The sequence below is a fragment of the Tursiops truncatus genome, chromosome 6 (genome assembly GCF_011762595.2).
Source record: "Tursiops truncatus isolate mTurTru1 chromosome 6, mTurTru1.mat.Y, whole genome shotgun sequence".
Classification (NCBI taxonomy): domain Eukaryota; kingdom Metazoa; phylum Chordata; class Mammalia; order Artiodactyla; family Delphinidae; genus Tursiops; species Tursiops truncatus.
In genome coordinates this window covers 93,530,303-93,552,128 of record NC_047039.1, presented here as the reverse complement: position 1 = coordinate 93,552,128, position 21,826 = coordinate 93,530,303, and the positions used below count along the sequence as shown (strand labels likewise).

At 37.1% G+C, this 21,826-nt stretch overlaps 1 protein-coding gene across 10 annotated transcripts in view; it reads left to right on the top strand.

Moving 5' to 3' along the window:
• The window catches only part of ECPAS (Ecm29 proteasome adaptor and scaffold), a 98,911-nt gene that overhangs the window by 42,573 nt on the left and 34,512 nt on the right, over positions 1-21,826 (top strand). For 9 of the 10 annotated variants that reach the window (XR_002178654.3, XM_033858395.2, XM_019946458.3 and 6 more), the window contains 14 exons: positions 959-1,098; positions 4,053-4,134; positions 7,160-7,279; positions 9,195-9,280; positions 9,510-9,588; positions 11,659-11,708; positions 12,725-12,791; positions 12,885-13,007; positions 15,537-15,640; positions 16,040-16,163; positions 17,805-17,885; positions 18,901-19,126; positions 19,560-19,651; positions 21,362-21,496. Coding sequence is in view for 9 of the 10 variants with exons in the window: in XM_033858395.2 (XP_033714286.1) it covers positions 959-1,098; positions 4,053-4,134; positions 7,160-7,279; positions 9,195-9,280; positions 9,510-9,588; positions 11,659-11,708; positions 12,725-12,791; positions 12,885-13,007; positions 15,537-15,640; positions 16,040-16,163; positions 17,805-17,885; positions 18,901-19,126; positions 19,560-19,651; positions 21,362-21,496 (1,509 nt within the window). In the remaining variant the exon portion in view is untranslated. The remainder of the gene's footprint in view (positions 1-958; positions 1,099-4,052; positions 4,135-7,159; positions 7,280-9,194; positions 9,281-9,509; positions 9,589-11,658; positions 11,709-12,724; positions 12,792-12,884; positions 13,008-15,536; positions 15,641-16,039; positions 16,164-17,804; positions 17,886-18,900; positions 19,127-19,559; positions 19,652-21,361; positions 21,497-21,826) is intronic. The other variant, XM_019946462.3, reaches the window with a different exon arrangement.

The window sequence follows — 21,826 nt, the reverse complement described above, 5'->3', positions numbered from 1 at the left end:
TATATCTTTGTGTAGTTGACTTCCATAACTGTGGGTGCAGTAAATGCTTGCATCTTCTCTGTTGTAACTCTTGTTGCAGGTCAGTTGTGTTGAACATGGGGAGGGAAGGCAGGCATTTTTATGATCCTTTTTAATTGCATCCTTTGTCATTTAGTTATTGTAAACTTTATCAGTCCTAATTCATATACATGAGAACTATCATGTAACTGATTCTTAAAGGTAAAGTTTCATTTTTCAGGTATATTTATCCTAAATAGTTATTTGTATTGAAATTCATAGCTCCTTCACATTGCATGAAGTTCTAAGCAGAATCTCTCTTCAGTCTGTGTTTCATTTTAGCCAGTTAGATTGAATACTGTTTGATTAGAATTTCACTTGCATTTGCAATTCTTGCATATGTTTGAAATCATGTTTTTTTCAGTATGTAAGAATATTGAGGGCAGAGTTAGTATGTTAACAATAGATTAGAACTTCATGGAGTGTGAGTTTAGTTCTTTTTGAACTGTCAGAAGAATCCATGGAGTACTTCTGATGTACCCCCACTTCTACCTGGAGGCTCCAGATTTGGACTTCAGTTCAAGGCTTCATCATTTTAGAGAGGCTGTTAACCTAAGTAGGAAGGCTTCATATCATAATGGCCTTGGAGTCCAAGACTTGGGTTTGGATTGGGCCTTCATCGTTTACTAACTGTGTCTTAATCTCTTCAGCCTTGCCTCAGTTTTCCTTATCAGAAAAATAGGTATAATGGTACTCATCTCACAGATTGTGAGGGTTCAATGAAATCATGAATATATATGGTTTAGTATAGCCCCAGGCACATTTAAGCCTAAACAGGAGTGGCTGCTATTGTTTTATTAATCTTTGCTTTAGGAGCATACTGATACGTGAAACAGATGTTATAGGTTGGTGGTCTTTGTTTCTCTGATAAGTGGTTTTCCTTCCCTTCATTTATCTACAGTGCAAATTGGGTATAGTGAAATTCATAGAAGCTGAGCAGGTGCCTGAGCTCGAAGCTGTTCTCCACCTGGTGATTGCTTCTAGTGACACACGCCACAGTGTAGCCACAGCGGCGGACCTGGAGTTGAAAAGCAAGCAAAGGTAAACTGCTTCCCTTTTAAACTTTCGAAATTAAAAAGAGGCCAGATTTCTAAAAGCTTGCCTAGCACATATTGGTTCATGTTGGGTTTTGTGTAGTGAGACATTCAGTTGATGAGATTGTGAAATATACCTAATTTGTATGAAAGACAGTTTGCTAAAGAGCAGAATTCTGTATAAGACAAAGAAGAAAAGCTGTTTGGAGAAGTAGTTTAAAATTGGAATGGGTCAGGATTATAATCGTAAGAATTGAAACCTTTGTCTAGGTAAGTGAACTTAAAGAACTGATGTTAAGAAAATGTCAAAACCCGGAAGTTATTCATTTTTGATTCTTCCTCTATCTCAAATTATTTGAGATGGCTTTTAATAAAGGATATGTAGGTATTATGGTTAATATGATGAAAATCAGGTCCCGTGAAAAGAGGTGTTGAATAGATCTTAATTTACGCAGGAGGAAATACATATAGTAAATAGGCTCATAGAAAATATTGTGTTTAAAAAATCAAATCATGCACAAAAAGGCAGTGGTATGCCAGTTTGTACCCATTGGTAAATAAAATTGTGCAACATTTGATTACTCCATTTAAGTTTCTGTTCAAACTGCTATTCTTATACCCTGTTGATTGACACTGTAAGTTGAAATAATTTTTGGAAAGCAGTTTGTAGTAGGTAATGAATCATAAAAATATTTACAATCTTTTATCTGAATCTTCTGGGAAGTTATCCTAAGAGAATCATTCAAAGAAGAAAAATATTTAGAAAAATGTTACAGGTTCATTCATTATACCATTTCCTGTAGTTGTTCAAAAAAAAGGAAACAAATTCAGATTTCCACAATAGGTAAATAAATAAATTATGTGACGTCTATGGAATATTATATATCTGCCCAAATAATTATAAAAATAATAAAGCAACATGTAAATTGCCTCCAAGTAATGGCAAATGAATAAAGCATAATACAAAATGATATACGTACTGATTTTAATAAATGACATGTGCAAAGACTGGAGAATACATGAAAAATTGAAGATACTTCGTTAAAAAAATCAGATTATGGAATAGTTCTTTTTTGAATTTAATGCTAAATGTAGTTAACAAAATGGGATATCTCTAGGTCCATCCACGTTGTTGCAAATGGCATTATTTCATTCTTTTTTTATGGCTGAGTAATATTCCATTGTATATATGTACCACATCTTCTTTATCCATTCATCTGTTGATGGACATTTATTTAGGTTGTTTCCATATCTTAGCTATTGTGAATAGTGCTGTTGTGAACATAGGAGTGCATATATCTTTTTGTATTATTGTTTTGTTGGGATATATGCCCAGCAGTGGGATTGCTGGATCTCACTGGCAACTCTCTTTTTATTTTTTTGAGGAACCTCCATTCTGTTTTCCAAAAAATCTTCTTTTAAAACTTCTCATTGTGTTTGAACTGACTCCATTCTTTACACCATACAGTAGATTGGATTGTTGGAACTATAAATGTGGTGCTGAAGTATTCTAATTAGTTTTGGTTTTGTTTATTAAAACAATTGTATTTTCCCAAAAATACCATAACATTGTTAAGAGGTAAAAAGTGAGTTGAGAACAATATGTAGATATCCCATTTTGTTAAATAAAAGTATCTCTTCAAGTGATACGTCTGTTTCTTTATCTACCTGCCATGCCCATCCAACTATTTTACATGCATAGGAAAGAAGTGTAGAAAAATATACACCAAAGTTAGTTGTTACTGAAAAGGAATAGAGAGGATTATGGTGCAGATTATAAGGAATTTTATTTTCTGTGTTATTCATTTCTGAATTTTCACAAGCATGTAATCAGGAAACTAAAACTAGAAAGGTAGCAAGAGGAAAAGTAGAAGAAACAGTGAAAATTATCCTTATTAGTTAATCACTATTAAGTTTTTAGTTTGTTTTACTAAAGTGTGTGTGTGTTTTGTCAAAAATCTCTAAACCTGAAGTATTTATAGGAAGGAAACAAAGATGGAGCTTGAGGATTAGTTAGTAGCAATCAGCTGAGGAAAGATATAGGTAAATAATAAGTAGAATTGTAGAATGTCTTTGAGGCTAGTGGAATTGTGGATATCCAGACAAGAGGTGGATTGATAAGCTATGAAAGAAGAGATGGATTAGAAAAACAGTCAAAGCAGCATGATAAATTATGTTCGCACAAATATAACATAGTTTGAAAGCAGAATCAATGTCAAAAGAGAATAGAGTATGGTTAAATCTCACTAATCAAGTGAAATGCAGGATTGCATTATTGCTGGGTTTATAAGATGACTGGCAGGGGCTGCTGCAGAGGGTGGGTGCCCATCAATAGTAAGTCACCTTATTGTGGTCCCCAATTAGGAATAAGTCTTAGTGACTAATGGCAGCAGGACTGCTCTGTAGAATTAGGTGCTAAAATTGCAAGTGGGTGCTGGGAGATAAGAGGGGGGATACTGGGGATCACAGTGACATGGTATTTAAGAAATGCCATGGGTTGAAAGCTTCCTAGGGTTGTGGCTTTAATGGGTAAAATGTTTTTTGTCACTTTCTGTATCACTTTTGAATTTCCACGTGGCTGAACAGAAGAATCATGCCTCAGGGCTCTTTGAACAAGTGTAGTATGGCTCTGCTGTGTTGTAACTGCTCTGTGGCGTTGGCCCTGAGAGTGGAAGACAGTCCAGATTTCTTCAGTAGTACCAAATTGGGCCACTGGATACACTGATCTCTTACGTTGAATCATGGTGGGATAAGTGACTTTTTTTTCTGTTTGAAAACTAACTTTGATAGAAGTTAATCCCTTTCCTTCTCTTCTTTAATGGGCAGTGTCAATTGCCCATTTCATTTGTGTATTATAATATTTTTCTTTGGTAACACATATTGAGGCTATGATTTTTTGAAATTATTGGAGTGGGAGAAAAAAATAATAATTTTAACAAGCTTTGTTGAAACCTTCTGTAGCTTGATAGACTGGAATAATCCTGCCATCATTAATAAGATGTACAAGGTATACCTTGGAGATATACCACTGAAGACAAAAGAGGTAGGTTTTTTTTGTTTACTCTCACATCATCATAAAAAGCATTTTATTGACATGGCTCTATGTATTTGAACATTTTCTCCAGGTTATTTTGATTTAAGCTGAACCTATGCTGTGGGAAATATTGATACTAGTTTTAAGCCGTACTAGTCTAGGTGGATTAAAATCTCCTGGTACCTTTGTTTGCCTGATCTGGTGTTTTCAATTCAGGTGCTTAAATAACGATTGTCCAGATTATGCCTCAATGAACGTTTTCTGTAAATATTTTAGGCTTTATTGGATATATCGTTCTGAGGCTGCAGCTGCTCAACTCTGCTGTAGCATGAAAGCAGCCATAGGCAGAACAGAACTGAATGAGCATGGCCGTGTGCCAGTCAGGCTTTATCATTACAGAAATTTGAATTTCATATTATTTTCATGAAATATACTTTTACAAAATATTGTTTTTATTTTTTATTATTATTATTATTTTTATTGTTTTGATTTTTTAAAAATCATTTGAAAATGTAAAAACTACTCTTAACTCACAGACCTTACTAAGATAGATGGTAGGCCAGATTTGGCCCATGGGCTGTAGTTTGTTGACCCGTGGTCTAGAATCTAGAACAATAGGTGGGTTCTTCTGAATTCTGGAAATAAGATGTTTGCTTAATAACATAGGTTCTGTTTAGTTAACTGTGTTTAAAAGTGTTCCAAGTAGAAACTTAGACTCTAATACAAGATTATTTGTTTGCTTTCTAAACCATTAATAGTTGTTTAAAAAACCATATTAGCTCCAGGGAAAACTGGACAGCTACACGTAAAAGAATGAAATTAGAACACTTCCTAACACCATACACAAAAATAAACCCAAAATGGATCAAAGACCTAAATGTAAGGCCAGGCACTATAAAGCTCTCAGAGGAAAACATAGGCAGAACACTCTATGACATAAATCACAGCAAGATCCTTTCTGACCCACCTCCTAGAGAAATGGAAATAAAATCAAAAATAAATGAATAGGACCTAATGAAACTTAAAAGCTTTTGCACAGCAAAGGAAACCATAAACAAGACAAAAAGACAACCCTCAGAATGAGAGAAAAAATTTGCAAATGAAGCAACTGACAAAGGATTAATCTCCAAAATGTACAAGCAGCTCATGCAGCTCAATATCAAAGAAACAAACAACCCAATCCACAAATGGGCGGAAGACCTAAATAGACATTTCTCCAAAGTAGACATACAGATTGCCAACAAACACATGAAAGGATGCTCAACATCACTAATCATTAGAGAAATGCACATCAAAACCACAATGAGGTATCACCTCACACCGGTCAGAATGGCCATCATCAAAAAATCTACAAACAGTAAATGCTGGAGAGGGTGTGGAGAAAAGGGAACCCTCCTGCACTGTTGGTGGGAATGTAAACTGATACAGCCACTATGGAAAACAATATGGAGGTTCCTTAAAAAACTAAGAACTGGGCTTCCTTGGAGGCGCAGGGGTTAAGAATCCGCCTGCCAATGCAGGGGACATGGGTTCGAGCCCTGGTCCAGGAAGATCCTACATGCTGCGGAGCAGCTAAGCCCGTGCGCCACAACTACTGAGCCTGTGCTCTAGAGCCCGTGAGCCATAACTACTGAAGCCTGCATGCCTAGAGCCCATGCTCCACAACAAGAGAAGCCAGCACAATGAGAAGCCCTCGCACCGCAACGAAGAGTAGCCCCCGCTCGCCACAACTAGAGAAAGCCCACGCGCAGCACCGAAGACCCAACACAGCCAAAAATAAATGAATAAAAATAAATAAATTTATTTAAAAAAAGGAGTAGAGAGGCAAACTCTAGTTATTGAGATGGGTATTTGGCATGTATTTTCTCTTTTAAAATGAAAAAATGAGGCTTCAAGAAAGCAGTTAACATGCTTTATTGGCAAAGATGAAAGTTGAACTCTTAAGCAAAAGCTAGAATTTTGGGAAATTTGTATTCATCACGATGAGCTTGACAGCTTGTCAGTGCTTACAGACCTTTCTGATGAGATTGGTCATGATATTAATGTGATTTTTTTGTGTACGCGTTTATGTTTTGTAATGAAATATTTGCTTAACTCGGTGAGCCAGTATTTTCCAAATGACCAGTGATGTTACAGAAGCATACAGGGTAAGGGAGCCATTCAGTATGCAGATAGACTGGTGGAATTTAGTAGAACAGTATGCAGATGTTCCATTGATACGGTTTCAAATCCACATGGCAGTTAACCTTTAAGAACCTATTGCATATCAAGTTTGGGGGTGGCATCAAGTATCTGAAATTACCTGAAAAGGCTGAAACCATCCCCACTTTTCCGGTCACATATCTTTGTGAAGCTGTTTTTTTTTAACATACTTAAAACAAAACAACATATTACAACAAATTAATTGCTGACAAAGATATAAGAATCCAGCTTTCTTTTATTAAGGTGGACAGTGAAGAGATTTACAGAAAATATAAAACAATGCCACTGTCTCAGTGCAGTTTTTTGTTTTGGAAAATATAGTTTTTTATTTTTCTTAAAAATACGTTATTTATGAAAGTATATAATGGGTTTAATATTATTATTATTATTATTATTTTTTTTGCGGTACACGGGCCTCTCACTGTTGTGGCCTCTCCTGTTGCGGAGCACAGGCTCTGGACGCGCAGGCTCAGCGGCCATGGCTCACAGGCCCAGCCGCTCCGCGGCATGTGGAATCTTCCCGGACCGGGACACGAACCCTTGTCCCCTGCATTGGCAGGCGGACTCTCAACCGCTGCGCCACCAGGGAAGCCCAATTTTTAAGTGAATAAGTACTTAAAATATTTTCAGTTTTAATTTCTAGTATATTAAATATTGATAGGTATTCAGTATAAACAAAAGCTCTTTGGAAGTTTCAGTAATTTTTAAGAGTATAAAGGGATCCTGAAACAAAAGTTTGAGCGACCATTGATTTAGATGATCTTTCATGATTTTTTTTTCAATTCACAGTAATTTTGAAGTGCTGAGCTATAATCACACATATTTTCAACAGGGAGCAGTTCTGAAGCCAGAGCTGAAAAGGGACCCAGTCAGTACAAGGGTTAAGTTAAAGATTGTCCCCCACCTCCTTCGTTCTAGACAAGCTGCTGAAACGTTCCCGGCTAACATTCAGGTAACTCATTCTTTCCAGAGAAAAATGGCCTGTTTACAACTTTCATGTTTGTTTAACTAGACAAAGAACTGCGTTAATGGATATTCAGGAGGTAGGTTGATATGTATTACAAGATGAATGAGATTCTTTCTCAAGTTGAGCTGCAGAAAATACTTTTTAATTATAGCTATAATAAGATATATATTTTATCAATATATTAATATATATTATATATAATATAGATTATAAATTTTTATTATAGAATATATGCTGTATATGGTTACCATTCTCCCTAAATGTATGGTGATAATTCCTTTCAAACTAGTGCTTTTCTGAGTGGCTTTTTTCCAAAAATGGTAGCACCAGAAACTTGGTCACTTAGGTGGAAAAATGAGTCATCCTTGACTGGAATCCCTCGTGAAGGCAGCGGCCACAGCCTCTGGATGCTGCTGCCTCAGTGTCTTCACCCTCGTCTGCCGAATGCTGATGTTAATGGAGATTGTCACTTCTTGTTCTGCTTGCCACAGTCGTCTTCCTTGTTGCCCTGCCTCTAGTCTTCCCCACAGCCAGTCTGTTTTCTGTGTTGCCACCAGAGTTATTTTTGCAGTTGGAAATCCTTGTACTTTGTTGGTGTGGGATATGAGCCCCTCCGGAAAAGCTCTTGCCTTTTGGTCCAAGTAATGAAATGACCAGCTCAGTTCTGGAGACAGATTCATTTGAGCATAATTTTGTCATTAGTTACTTACTTTTGATCTTAAATAAGCCTCAGGGTTTTTCCTGTTTTTCTTTAAACATAAAAAAAGTCTGTAAAATGGATGTAGTGATAGCAGCTACCTCATAGCAATGTTGTGAAGACTGAGTGGGTTAGCAGGTAGAAGCTTTAGAGCAGGGTGGCTAGTACTCATTCAGTTAGCAAGTTCTCAGTAAATGGTGGAAAGGCAGCAGTTATGTCTCTTCTGGTCTCGTATCTCACCATACCCTTGCCCTGTACCTTATGCTCCAACAGAGATTGTTGCTGTTTAAGTATGCTGTTTTCATGGCTCTGTGTCTCCACTCCTGGCATAGTGGCCCTCCCCCCTGTAGCCTGGTAAACATCTACTCCAGTTTCAGGATTTGCTCCGGTGTGCCCCTTGCTATCTGAAATGTTCCCATTTCCTGCCTCTCATCTCTTTCAGTCCCAAAGTAAGAACACTGTCCTCTTGCTCCCTGTATGTGTGTGGTGGACGTTGGCTTCTGCCTTCGCATCTCTCCCTCTTAAGGCTTATTTGTTTAAGTGGCTGTTTCCTCCTTTTAGATGATACAACTTTTATTCCCAGTATCTGGCTCTCTAATATTTGACTGATTTCAAGTACTCTGTTCTGTGTTTCCATAAACATAAAATAATCACAGAGCTTCTTCTATTTCACTTTCCAGGCACTGTTTCCCTGACAGTGTTTTGATAATTTTGGTTCAGAAAATTTGGTTGTAGTAACACTACATTATATAATAAGCAGCTAGAAGTTTGTGGCAGAATATTCATAGCCATCCTGTAGGTGTACACTTTATTTATAGTTATTTATGTTTTCAAAATGAGTCCACGTGTAATTAAGAAACCTAATACCCCCAAAATAATCTTCTCTGCTCACGTCCCCTGCATGAGAGTGGCAGCCCACTGCAGCGTGAACTCTGTGTTGCTTCCTAGTGGTAGCCCCACGAATTTTGCAGACTTGTAACATCTACCATTGTGTTTGTTGTTACTCCACAGACTGTTAATTGAAGCTACTGACTGGCTTCCTAAGGCCGTCAGCTAAAATATTTGTATGAAAGAGAACTGCATTAATTTCGAAGAACAAGGCGTAGTGCAAAAGACCTACTGTTGAATACTTAATAATATTTGAAGATAGTAAATTGCTATTCTTGTTAATTGGTATTCTTGACGTTTGTTCCTTTTTCATAGGTGGTGTATGATGGGCTCTTTGGTACAAATACAAATTCAAAATTAAGAACATTATCCCTGCAATTTGTGCATCACATTTGTGTAACGTAAGTTTTTTGAACTATTTATAAAGTCTTCAAGCTGTTGGAGTGATGAAGTGATGCAAGTATATCTTACCTAGAAAGAAATCGTGTTTGTTTATCTTAAAATATTTCATATTTTAATAGATTATTTAAATTTACTTCAGTTATGTCTCTATTTTAAGTAATAATCTGAAAAGATATGTAATTATGAGATTCTTATATCTTGCTTTGTATGTGTTATTTTTTCAAAAAGCTGTCCAGAAATCAAGATTAAGCCATTAGGTCCAATGCTTTTGAATGGCCTCACCAAGCTAATCAATGAATATAAAGAAGTAAGTGACTTGTTTTTTTAAATTTTTGTTAACATTTTATATTTTAAAGTATTTTCTGTTATAAACTTTGCTGGTCTATATGTTGATATAGTTAAAGTTTGCTGTTGCTCCATCATTTCTTAACATTTTTAATTGAAGTGGCGCAAATTTCAGGAATTACCATCATCTTTTGCCCTGTTTTTTTTGAAATAAGTATTAAAAACTGATACGGATCTTGAGGTTGTCTTATCATTTCTTTAAATAACATTTTAAAAAGCTAGTACATTTTATTTTACTTTTAGGCACTGTGCAAAAATGGAATGAAAAGAATTAAATTTTACTTTATGATTTATTTCCATATAGGTCTATTTGGATTTGCTTGTTTTGAGAAACAGTGTTAATTCTTAGGGACTGAGATTTTATTGATTCAAAACTCTGTCAGACTACCAAATACACTACCAAATGTAAAATAGATAGCTAGTGGGAAGCAGCCACATAGCACAAGGAGATGAGCTCGGTGCTTTTTATCCCCTAGAGGCGTGGGAAATGGAGGGTGGGAGGGAGACGCAAGAGGGAGGAGATATGGGGTTATATGTAGACATATAGCTGATTCACTTTGTTATACAGTAGAAACTAACACACCATTGTAAAGCAATTATACTCCAATAAAGATGATAAAACAAACAAACAAACTCTGTCAGAACATGCATTCAGTAAATTTTTGATTCCTTAAGCTAAGTGGAATGAGGATTCCTTGAATTGTAGATTTTCAAATCCTGATTTTCCTTGCTGTATTACTCGTACCATTTCTAGTATTTCAGGGGAATTTGCTAAAAAAGGTAAGGTTTCAGGAACTCTAGTTAGTATTTCTTCCTAAGTCGTAGCTAAACATGAATGCATGTTTGCAGTAGTATGGTGACCAGTATTTTGCCATTTGGATTTAGAATTGAGTTTGAATTCTAGTTTTGTTCCTTGGTGAGTTACTTAAATTCTTTGGACCTTGTTCTTTATCAGAAAAATGAGGATAATAGTATCACTTCATTGGATTATTGTGAAGATTAAATGAGATAATTCATGTAAATTATTCAGCACAGTAAAGGCATATTAGTAGATATTATTAATGAAAAGCTATTCATTTGTTGTGCAGCTGTGCTTTGGGGCAGTGTTAGGCCTGACTCTCCTGTCTTCTGTTGATTGAATAGAGCTTGCATGGTTCATAAGGCCTTGGGAAACTTTCAGATTATTTTTATGGCGTAGTCAGATTCTTTGGATGGTTGGTAGAAATAAAAATGCTTTGGGGCTTCTGGGGAGGAACTGTATATTTGAAGATAGGTTAGAGAGGCCAGATAAACTACAGGGCTGTAATCCTTTTACCTCCAGATGACACTGCATGTCTTCCCAACAGATGAGTCTGTAAGAGTGGCCATGTAGGTGTGTGAATCCTATGTTAAGTGTACAAACTTCGGCTCATAGAAGTGTTACTATGTTCTAAGTAATGTCAGGCTATTGGTTTTCATAAAACCACGTAAAATTCTATCTGTATCTTGAGTGGGAACCTCATTAACTCACCCGAATACTATGATCCCTTTAATTTTTTATGGTGGAAGATATGAGAAGAAGCTGTTTCTAATGGTGCAGATTTTTAGACAGTTGCTCCCCAGCTTACTACAATTTTGGGTGAGAGAGAGTGGATCCTAGCCTGTTGGGCAGGTGAATTTTCTAATAAGTTAAGCTGTTTTCCTAGTACGTTGGTGGTGAATTTTGGTCTTTGCGGGTTATATAGTATTGAAACTATCCTGAACTTAGCACCAGCTAAGAGAACCTTTTCATATATGACCACTGCATTTTCCTTTTGGAGTAAGTTGGGGAGGTAAAGTTTTGTTTTGTTTTTCCTTTTAGTAGTGTGATGCATTCTGGGTTTGGACATTTTTGTTTTGTTCAGATGCTGATATCATATAGTTAGGCAGGGTGAGACCTAGGTTTAACAAGGAGTAAAATAATGCATTTAATTGCAGCAAAAAGGTTTTGCTGTTTACTGTTTTTTGTTCTGTCTGCTTTTTGTTCTTTTTTTTTTTTCCCCTTAATTTCAAGGACCCTAAGCTACTGTCAATGGCATATTCAGCTGTTGGAAAACTCTCCAGGTGAGTAAACTCTTTTTCAGTGAGAGATATCCTGTTGGTAAACTAAGAAAAACTGTGGCATTTAATAATGGATGGAGAATAAACTTATTATGATTCTGAAAGGGTCATAGGTTGTTTAGCAAGTCTTCCTTGTAGAAGGATAATGAATGTGAGACATTTTAACTTACATCTGAAGATGTGTTACCATATTACATGGCAGTCTTGAAATGAGATTTTGAACTGGATTGTGTCATAAGTGTTACAGTTTTCTTGTACCCTAGAGACATTTGATTGACCTTAAGTGTTCTTGTTGCTACTTACTACCAGTGTTTATAATCTCTATAATCAAGAGTTTTTCTAGCGATTGTCTTTTCTGATAGCATTATATTATGATTCTGAGCGGCCCTGTTTCCAAAGTTGGATTTTTTTTCTTCTGCTTAGTATGGTTTCCTGTACCCAGTTCCTCCTGGTTTCCTCTTCCTTCACTGTATTTCAGAGCAGGGAGATAGAGGAGCAGCATCCTCAGTGGTACTAGGTGCTGCTTACACACAGGCTCTGTGTTGGCCTGTGTAGACTAGGTCTTGCTCTTCTGCACTGTGTAGGGAAGGAGTTTGGGGGCTCAGAAGACAGCCACTTCAGATCAGCGGATACAGCATAGGGTTGTCAACAAACCTTGTCCCTTGTGTGTTGGCATGAAGTGACAAAGCTCCTTGTCACCAGAGTCATTAGTTTAAATAGCATTTAGCCTCGTCTGTTTTCTTTATTTTAAAATCAGAAATGTTAACTGAATGCATGGAATATTCTAGTGAGAATATCTGGATAATAGGTATATTAATCTAGAATTACATTATTAGACAACTGAAGAATTAAATATTTACTTTAAAAAGTGTTTGGTTCTTTGGGGGAGGTAATCCAGTGATGCTCACGTGGTTCAGAAGTGAAACTGCAAGTTTAGGAAAGCTTGTGTTTAGTTTCTTTTTTTTTTTCCATCTTACGGAAATTTTTGATAGTAATGATGACCTCATATTCTCTTACAGTCGAATGCCCCATTTATTTACTAAGGATATAGCTCTTGTGCAGCAGCTCTTTGAAGCCCTATGTAAGGTAGGGAAACACCTGGCAAGTGTATGCTTTCTGTTTGGATGCTCACTTGGAAACCCAACAGGGAGGGAAACACTGTTTTTATCATCTTCATAGGAAGAGCCCGAGACGCGACTCGCTATTCAAGAAGCACTATCCATGATGGTTGGAGCTTATAGTACTTTGGAAGGAGCACAGCGGACTCTCATGGAGGCACTTGTGGCTTCGTACTTAATAAAGGTAGGTCCAACTATGGGAACTACAATGGCTGGTGGTGTATGCATTTTACATTTTCTTTTTAAACATATTTTTTAAGCTCTCAGTTTTTTTTTTTTTAATTTATTTATTCATGGCTGCGTTGGGTTTTCGTTGCTGCGCGCGAGCTTTCTCTAGGTATAGCGAGTGGGGGCTACTCTTCATTGTGGTGTGTGGGCTTCTCATTGCGGTGACTACTCGTTCTGGAGCACGGGCTCTAGGTGCATGGGCTTCAGTTGTTGTGGCTCATGGGCTCAGTAGTTGTGGCTCACGGGCTCTAAAGTGCAGGCTCAGTAGTTGTGGCACGCGGGCTTAGTTGCTCCGTGGCATGTGGGATCTTCCCCGACCAGGGCTCGAACCCGTGTCCCCTGCGTTGGCAGGCAGATTCTTAACCACTGCACCATCAGGGAAGTCCTACATTTTTTTTTTTTTTTTTTTTTTTTTCGGTACGCGGGCCTCTCACTGTTGTGGCCTTTCCCGTTGTGGAGCACAGGCTCTGGACGCGCAGGCTCAGTGGCCATGGCTCATGGGCCCAGCCGATCCGCGGCATGTGGGATCTTCCCAGACCGGGGCACGAACCCGTGTCCCCTGCATCGACAGGCGGACTCTCAACCACTGCGCCACCAGGGAAGCCCGCCCCCTACATTTTTTTTTTTTTTTCGCCCCCTACATTTTTAAGATCAAAATTTGAATTGCTTTTTGCCTTAGCTCTCTATAATGAAGAGGAATATTTGCTATCACTTGGACTGATTTATGATCTGCTTTTAATTCTTCGTTATTGGAATCTGATTTTAGGGAAGAAAGAGTAGTGATATTCACAGAGGCCTTATGGTTAAAGCCTTCCTTGTTGGAAAACTGTTTTTAATGTTATGCTCTCCCAGTTGCAAGTGTTTTGTTTTAAGTGGTAGCTGAGCACTACAGTCCACTGAGGTGGAGTTCTGTAGGTAACATTGGGGGAGAAAAGCAGAAGGAAAGAAAGACACAATTTATGGATCAAAATGAGTCTGTAGGAAGTAAGCCAGTACCATCAAACATACTCTTCTTCCTTCTAGTCCTCTTCATTTGCCTGCCATGGGAGTTTGCAGGAGAATTTTTAATATCTGTGGTTATATACACATATGTATACATGATATATAATATGCAATATAAAATAATAGATTATGTATTTGCTTTAGTCAGTTCTTTGTCCTCCATTTCTAGGAGTAGAGAGGGAGATTAAAGAGGGAATGATGTCAAATATTGGTGAGATTAATATGAATTGCATCTTAACTGAAGTTTGGCTGCATTGGGTCTTCGTTAGGTCTTCAGCCATGTTTATTAACACATTTATATCGAGGAATTATTAAAGGTTCAGAAAGGTATCTGGTTTCTGTTGAAATATGACAGGATAATTATGTACACTCAGAAGGCTTATTATATATAGTGTCCCACTGTCAAATGCTCTTGGTGTCCAGTGTACCTGGTTCATGATAATAGAACATGGACAAAGAAGTATAGGCTTATTTGGAAGCTCATTAGAGTCAAATACTTAAAACTTTTTGTAGGTAACCTTACAAGGAAATGGAATGCTTGTATAATGCACATGGGTGCTGGTTATACTTATGCAGAGCAAATCATGTAACAGTATTACGAAGCCAAAGGTAATTTATTTTCTTTTCTCAGACTACATGTAAGGCAGCCAGACCCTGGGCTAAATCATATAGACTGGTCCTTAATATCATTGCCCTTTACAGTAGCTCCAAAAATGCTAAAGAGCAAGAACACGTGAATAAACGAGGTAGTACATGTTTCTAAGCATCTCTCATCTCACTTATGTTGTGACTGGAGGAATGACCCAGGAGGAAGATACATGAGAATAAAGCTTAAGCATCAGTAGACTCTACAACTGCTTTTCTGGTTGAACTTCCTATTCATAGATTACAGTCTTAATCTATTTAAGTTAATTGGATATATTTATGTAGTTGAAGCTTTGCTTTGGAGCCTGTTTTAATTTAAGAGCTAATCTGAAAGCGTTGGCGGTATTTTGCTTTAAATTTGTAGGGATTCCAAGTAAGCTCTGTTTGTGTTCCCTGCAGAATATCTGAATTTCACTCATGTGACTGAGAGTTTAAGAGTTGGAGAAGCAGAGGTGGTGGCTAGAAACTGCCACAGTGACCTTGGTCTGATGGTTGGGCTGAGGATGTACATCTACAGAGAGATTCTCTGGTTATGGTCTTGGTGGGGTTTCCTGCTCTACTTGGAGTGTCCTCTTAGATCATAACAGTATTCTTTAAATAATGTCATCGTCCAGAGACTTTTAAAACAACATGATTAAAGATCTTGACTAAATGATGTTTTATTTATTTAGATATATTTATTGAAATAGCAACTTAAATTTTGATTGTTTACAATTAAAATGACTCGACTGGAATGAGTTGTTGGTAATTGAATTCTTTTTTTTTTAATCTCTGTGTGTGTGTGTGTGTGTGTGTGTGTGTGTGTGTGTGTGTGTTCGTGCGTTTATGTGTCAAATAGCCTGAAGTTCAAGTTCGACAAGTGGCTGTGAAATTTGCCAGCACGGTGTTTCCCTCAGACCATATACCGTCCAGATATTTGCTCTTATTAGCTGCAGGAGATCCGTAAGTTTCAAAGGTGTTAATTTGAATTTGGGTTCATTTAAAATTTAGTTGAAAATTGAATAAAATTTGTGTTGTTTGCAGTGTTCGTCTGTGGAACTTAGGAGCAATTTGTTAGAGTTAAAAATATGGCTCCCTTGATACAATATATAGACCTGTAGTCATATCCTGTCTTGTTTTTTCCTGTGGGTAAAATTCAAAGATGAAAGCCACATGACTCTCCACATCTAATGAAATTTCCAAAAAGAAGCGATTGCTTATCATGTATTTTATGCCTCTTTGCATAGATAGCCAAAAATATATTTAAGACAGATGACAAATAAAATTGCTGTTCTTAGTCTTCATATGATCATTCTCCAGTTGGTGAAATTTATTTATGTTTCTTATTTATCTTTCTGAAAGACGGGAGGAAGTTCATGGAGAGGCACAACGAGTTTTAAGGTGTCTTCCTGGTAGAAACAGAAAAGAAAGTGCTTCTAAGCAGATGCCATCTTTCCCAGAAATGGTGTATTATATCCAGGAAAAGGTATGGTATTTAACTTCAGATAATAGTTTAAGTCATATAATGAATGATGAAAATAAACTTACATTTTTTTAGGTGACACATTTAAAAATGCTAATCACTAAATGTTGAATGGTTAGTAAAGTTTCTAACAATGTTAATACAATAAGAGGAAGGTACGAAGTGAGGAGAAAAATATAAATCTCAAATGTAATTAATCTGTTTTGCCCAAATCTAAATTACTTACAATTCCTTTTATGTTTTTCAACATTTTGGCTGTGTTTATTTTATTTTTTATTATTATTATTTAAACAATTTTTATTGGAGTATAGTTGATTTACACTGTTGTGTTAGTTTCTGCTGTACAGCAGAGTGAATCAGTTATACATAAACATACATCCACTCTTTTTTAGATTTTTTTCCCATATAGATCATTACAGAGTATTGAGTAGAGTTTCCTGTGCTATACAGTAGGTCCTTATTATTTATCTATATTATACATAGTAGTGTGTATATGTCAATCCCAATCTCCCAGTTTATCCCTTCCCCCCTTTTCCCTCCTGGTAACCATAAGTTTGATTTTTACAACTGTGACTCTATTTCTGTTTTGTAAATAAGTTCATTTGTACCATTATTTTTATTGGCTGTGTTTAAAATTTTTCCCCTTGGCATGACATGCTTAAAATATACCTTTTTAATTTTTAAGGGCGTTATTTAGGGCAGCATAAGTTTAAGAATGCTTCAGGGAGCAGTTCAGACTTTTTTCCACCATGATCATAAGAGAGCATTGCATCTGCTTTTGCAAGTCTCCTGTTTTTGCTGGTAGATCAGAGTATTGACAGTCATGACCCCCCACCCTGACACTATCCTACTTTTTACATTGATGTTTCTCTTAGTGTGCTGGGGGGATACCTTACAGCCTTTCACTTCTACTGGTGGTCTTAGCTTTTGGCTTAGATAGACATCTTAAGGGTGCTGGAGGTCAGTATGTAGCAGCCATGATTCTCTTCTCCATAACACTGTCATATTTGTGGGCAGAAGATGCTTTTGTGCTAATATTTTCCTTCTACCTCTATTATTAATGAAAATAACTGGAATGCAGTGCCCTGGGGTGACTGTCAGTAGATGCCTGGAGTAGGTTTATTCTTTTTATTTTATTTTTTTTACTTGCTACTGTGTCATCTTTGCAGCTTTTTTCTTTCTTCCTTTCTTTTTAAAGTATAGTTGATTTATAGGTTTATTCTTTTTTTTTGCGGTACACGGGCCTCTCACTATTGTGTCCTCTCCCGTTGCGGAGCACAGGCTCCGGACGTGCAGGCTCAGCGGCCATGGCTCACGGGCCCAGCCGCTCCACGGCATGTGGGATCTTCCCGGACCGGGGCATGAACCCATGTCCCCTGAATCGGCAGGCGGACTCTCAACCACTGCGCCACCAGGGAAGCCCAGGTTTATTCTTTTTAAACAAGCCAGTCAAAAGGCAACACATCTGTAACTTCGGGTTTGAGGTCCATGCACAATCAAGCATGATTAATGGAAAAATGTTTTGACTAGAAAAAAAACAGTAACAGACAATAATGTATCTAGAAATACAGTTATTTTTGAGTTGAGAAAGGGTACACGTGCTTTGTTTTCCAGTAATTGATTTTTGGGGTTTATTTTTATTAGGCTTCCCATCGAATGAAAACGCCAGCCAAGTACATGACTGGGACCACTGTCCTTCCATTTAACCCAGCAGCCTTTGGAGAGGTAGGACTGACATATATTTCTATTTTGCTTTCGCTAAAGGTTCTTAACGATAATGTCACAGTCAAAGAGATGACCGTGAATTTTTTGTGTTCTAGGTAAACCCATATAGTGACGTCACTGTTTTATACCAGGTTGTTTATTAGGAAAACAGTACTTAGTAATTGGTATTATTTTAAATCATAGTGGAGTCTAGAAATACATTTGTCTCAGTGAGATTCTCTTCGCGAAAGAAGTAGATGCTCTGCCTTGATTGCTATTGGGAATTTACAGCAAATTAGGTTTCAATTTTAAAGCCAACAATATATTGAGGTTATTTGGATTATCCAGTTTTGAAGGTTGGAGAATTAGATTAATTTATCTCATTTGCTAAGGGAAATTCTATTGTTTTAGTCACTGATTTGCACTAATTAAATGGCAAGAGATAATCTTGTTCAGAGTAAGAAGACTCACGATGAAATTACTGCCTGTCCTGTTCTAGCTGCCAAGGAAAGAGCTTCCAGAGGACTCCTTAGTAGCTAATTTATGTCAGAGGTTTTTAATGACGTTGTAGCTACTCTTCTGTAGATGATTTGAACCCATTTTTTCAAATTCTCTTGTCAGTGGAGATTAAATGCAGCTCAAGTTCCACAGGAACAGATCATTGGTCCTGGGTTTCTGCCCAGTGTCTGTCTGTCTGTCTGTCTGTCTCTCTCACATACATACACACACATCTTTAAAAAAAAATAATGATTTTCCTTGTTATATTTTAGACTTTAAAAGTGGAGTTTGTGTTTTAACTCCATTAAACTCTGTTAAAAAGCACTCTTTGGATTATAAAACTGGTTATATAAATTCTGCTCCCTTGTGATAATTTCAGTTCACACGTTGAGTCATGTTTTCCATCTTCTGTGAGGGTTGTTGAATAGCTTTTGAAGGAAGGTGGAGAATCAAAGCTGGGAGCTGTCACTTTGAAGAACATCTCCTGCCTTGATTTTTTGAGACGCTTATCTGGTGTCCTTCTTCCTTCTGTCTGTAGATAGTCCTGTACTTGCGCATGTGCCTGGCTCACAGTGCGGGAGTGGTGCCCACCTCTCAGAGTTTGGCTGATATGCAAGATCACGCCCCAGCCATTGGACGCTATATACGGACTTTAATGTCGGGCAGCCAGGCGACACCCTCCTCGTCTTCTTCCAAGAGTGGGGAAACCAACCCTGTTCAGATCTACATCGGCCTGCTTCAGCAGCTGTTAGCAGGTGTTGGAGGTAGGAGGTCATGCCGCTGAGGATTATACTAAAGCACTTAAGCAAAAATCTAATTTTAAACTCAGCTGAGAATTTATAGCAAAATGATTTTCTGTCTTCTCTCCTGCAACTGAACATGAATCTCTGTTTCTTTTCTAAACTTGCCTGAGTTCATCTTTGATACACTATTTCTTTTTTCAGAAAGAAATGCTTAACAATAGGTAATATATTTTTACTTTGGAAGTGGGTGTGAAGAACAGGGCATCTTTTTATAGACAATAAGTCTGTAAATTTGTGTATTGAATCACATACTGTATTTAGGTTAACTTTTGTTTTGTAGAACTGGGGAATGCCTCCTAAAGCTGTAGCCTTATGCTTTAAAGGAAGTTAGTGATCCCTGTGCGTTTATTGCTTTTCTTGAAATCCGAATGGTTCTGAATTCCTTCTTATTTAGGTTTGCCAGTCATGTACTGTCTGTTGGAAGCTGTCTCAGTGTATCCGGAAAAGCTGGCTACCAAATTTGTAGACAAAACCGAATGGATAAAGGTATATCCTGTGCATGTGTATTTCTTTTTGATTCTGTATATTTTAAACTTCGGTCTCATGATGTCGCCTTCCTACCAGTGTTTCTGTGGCCTTTTCTGCCTTTAGGTCATTTTGAAACTCTCATCATTAAACACTTACTGGGCAGCGAGTAGGTCCATACATTGCAGTGATCCATTTAGGTGAGAGGGGGAGATGAATTGGGAGTCTTATAAGTAAGAAAGAATTATTTTTCTGTTTTAAAAGTTTAAAAAAGTAATAAATATATATAACTTAAGTAAACAATTATGTAAGACGTCTCCTTTGCATAGTCTCTCAGCTACCCAGATCCCTTCACCTTCCTGCCTCTTCCTCTCTCACCTGACAGACATGCATAGGTTATCACTTATTTGTATATGGTGTCCCTTCTAGAGTTTACTTATGCATATACACACAAGTGAAATTAGCATTTTTGAGTTTTCTTCCTTTTTTCACACAAAAGGGTATTATACTTCTCACACTGTTCTGTACCTTCTTTCGCTTAGCGTTAGAACAAGGAATTATTCCTATATAACTACAGAGAGAACATCCTCTTTGTTTTAACAACTTCATTGTTTCCCACTGCATGAATGTGCCATAATTTATTGTAGGTCCTTATTGATGGTCATTTAGGGTACTTCCAGCCTGCTGCCATGAACAGTCCATCATTTTGAATATGAGTGGGTATATTTTTAGGTAGATTCCCCAGAAGTGGAATTGAGGACACATGGATGCAATTTTAATAGATAATGCACATCCTCCATATGAGTAGTTCCAATTCACACTCCCACCGGCCATGTTGGAGAGTATTTTTGTCCTGTGGTCACACCAAAAGGGTTACCAGGTTTAGCAAATAAAAATGCAAGATACTCAGTTAAACTTGAATTTCAGATAAACAGTGAATAATCTTTTTTATTACAGGTCTGGCTCATATAGTTTTGTATACCTTTTGTGCTACATAATGTAGTTCTTTTTGGAAAATGCAGTTTGAATTATGGTAAAATGTACCAATTATTTAAGTGTGAAAGCATGAAGGTAATTTACCAAGAGGAGTGAGTTTTGTACTTTTCTGGAAAATCTAGTCTCAGGAAATTGCTTCTGGTTTAAAAAGGTTTTTTAATTCTTTGTGAATATTTGCTGATTTTAAAATGATCTTAGAGTTTTTGACCTTTGATCTTGTAGATCAGGAGTCATTAACTTGTGGCCCATGTACCAAATCTGGCCCGCCTCCTGTTTGTATGGGCTGCAAGCCAAGAATACTGTTTACATTTTTAAAGGGTTGGAAAAAAAATTAAAAGATGAATAAAATTTCCTGACATGTGAAAATTAGAGTGTCTGTGAAATTGTACTGGAATCCTGCCACACCCATTTGTTGTCTATGACTGCTTTTGCACTACAATAGCAGAGTGGAATTGTTGCGATAGATTTGGCTCTTTACAGAAAACGCATGCTGACCTCTGTTTCAGATCAGCTGTGTATTAATTCCACCTGTTTTATACTTTGTATCTTTGATGAAAATGCACGTAAGATTTTGGTCTATACCTCCGCTTTTATTTCGTTTTGAAATAATAGCTTGTTGCGTTCTTTTCTCATAGTTACCAGTAGATTGAACATTATAACGTTTTAAATGTTAGACGTTGTCAGCAGGGAGATGATCATATATTATGTGTGTATTTCTTTTTCTACACCGCTCAGAGTCTGATGAATAGCAGTAAAGAAGAGATGCGTGAACTGGCAGCATTGTTTTATTCTGTGGTGGTATCTACAGTGTCAGGAAACGAGTTGAAGTCAATGATAGAACAGCTTGTAAAGACTACAAAAGACAATCATGTATGTTATCAGTTTTGTCTCTGTCCTTTTTTGTGGGAAATAGTTTTACAAAAGCATCTAATATATTTTTAGTTTTTGTGTTCTCACTTGTAAAACGAACTCATAAATTTCTTGCCTTTATGATTGTAAAGATTAAATGAGATAGATAATACATGGATTCAGTCAGTTCAGTCAACAAATTTGAGTGCCTTGTGTCTCATAGGCATTGTTTTAAGCTCTACGAATACGGCGGGGAGTGGATACATGAGAAGCTCTAGTAGTGCTTGGTGCTCAGAAATGTTAGTTCCTTTTTTCCTCCCCATCTACTGCCACCTCTCATTGTACCTGTCC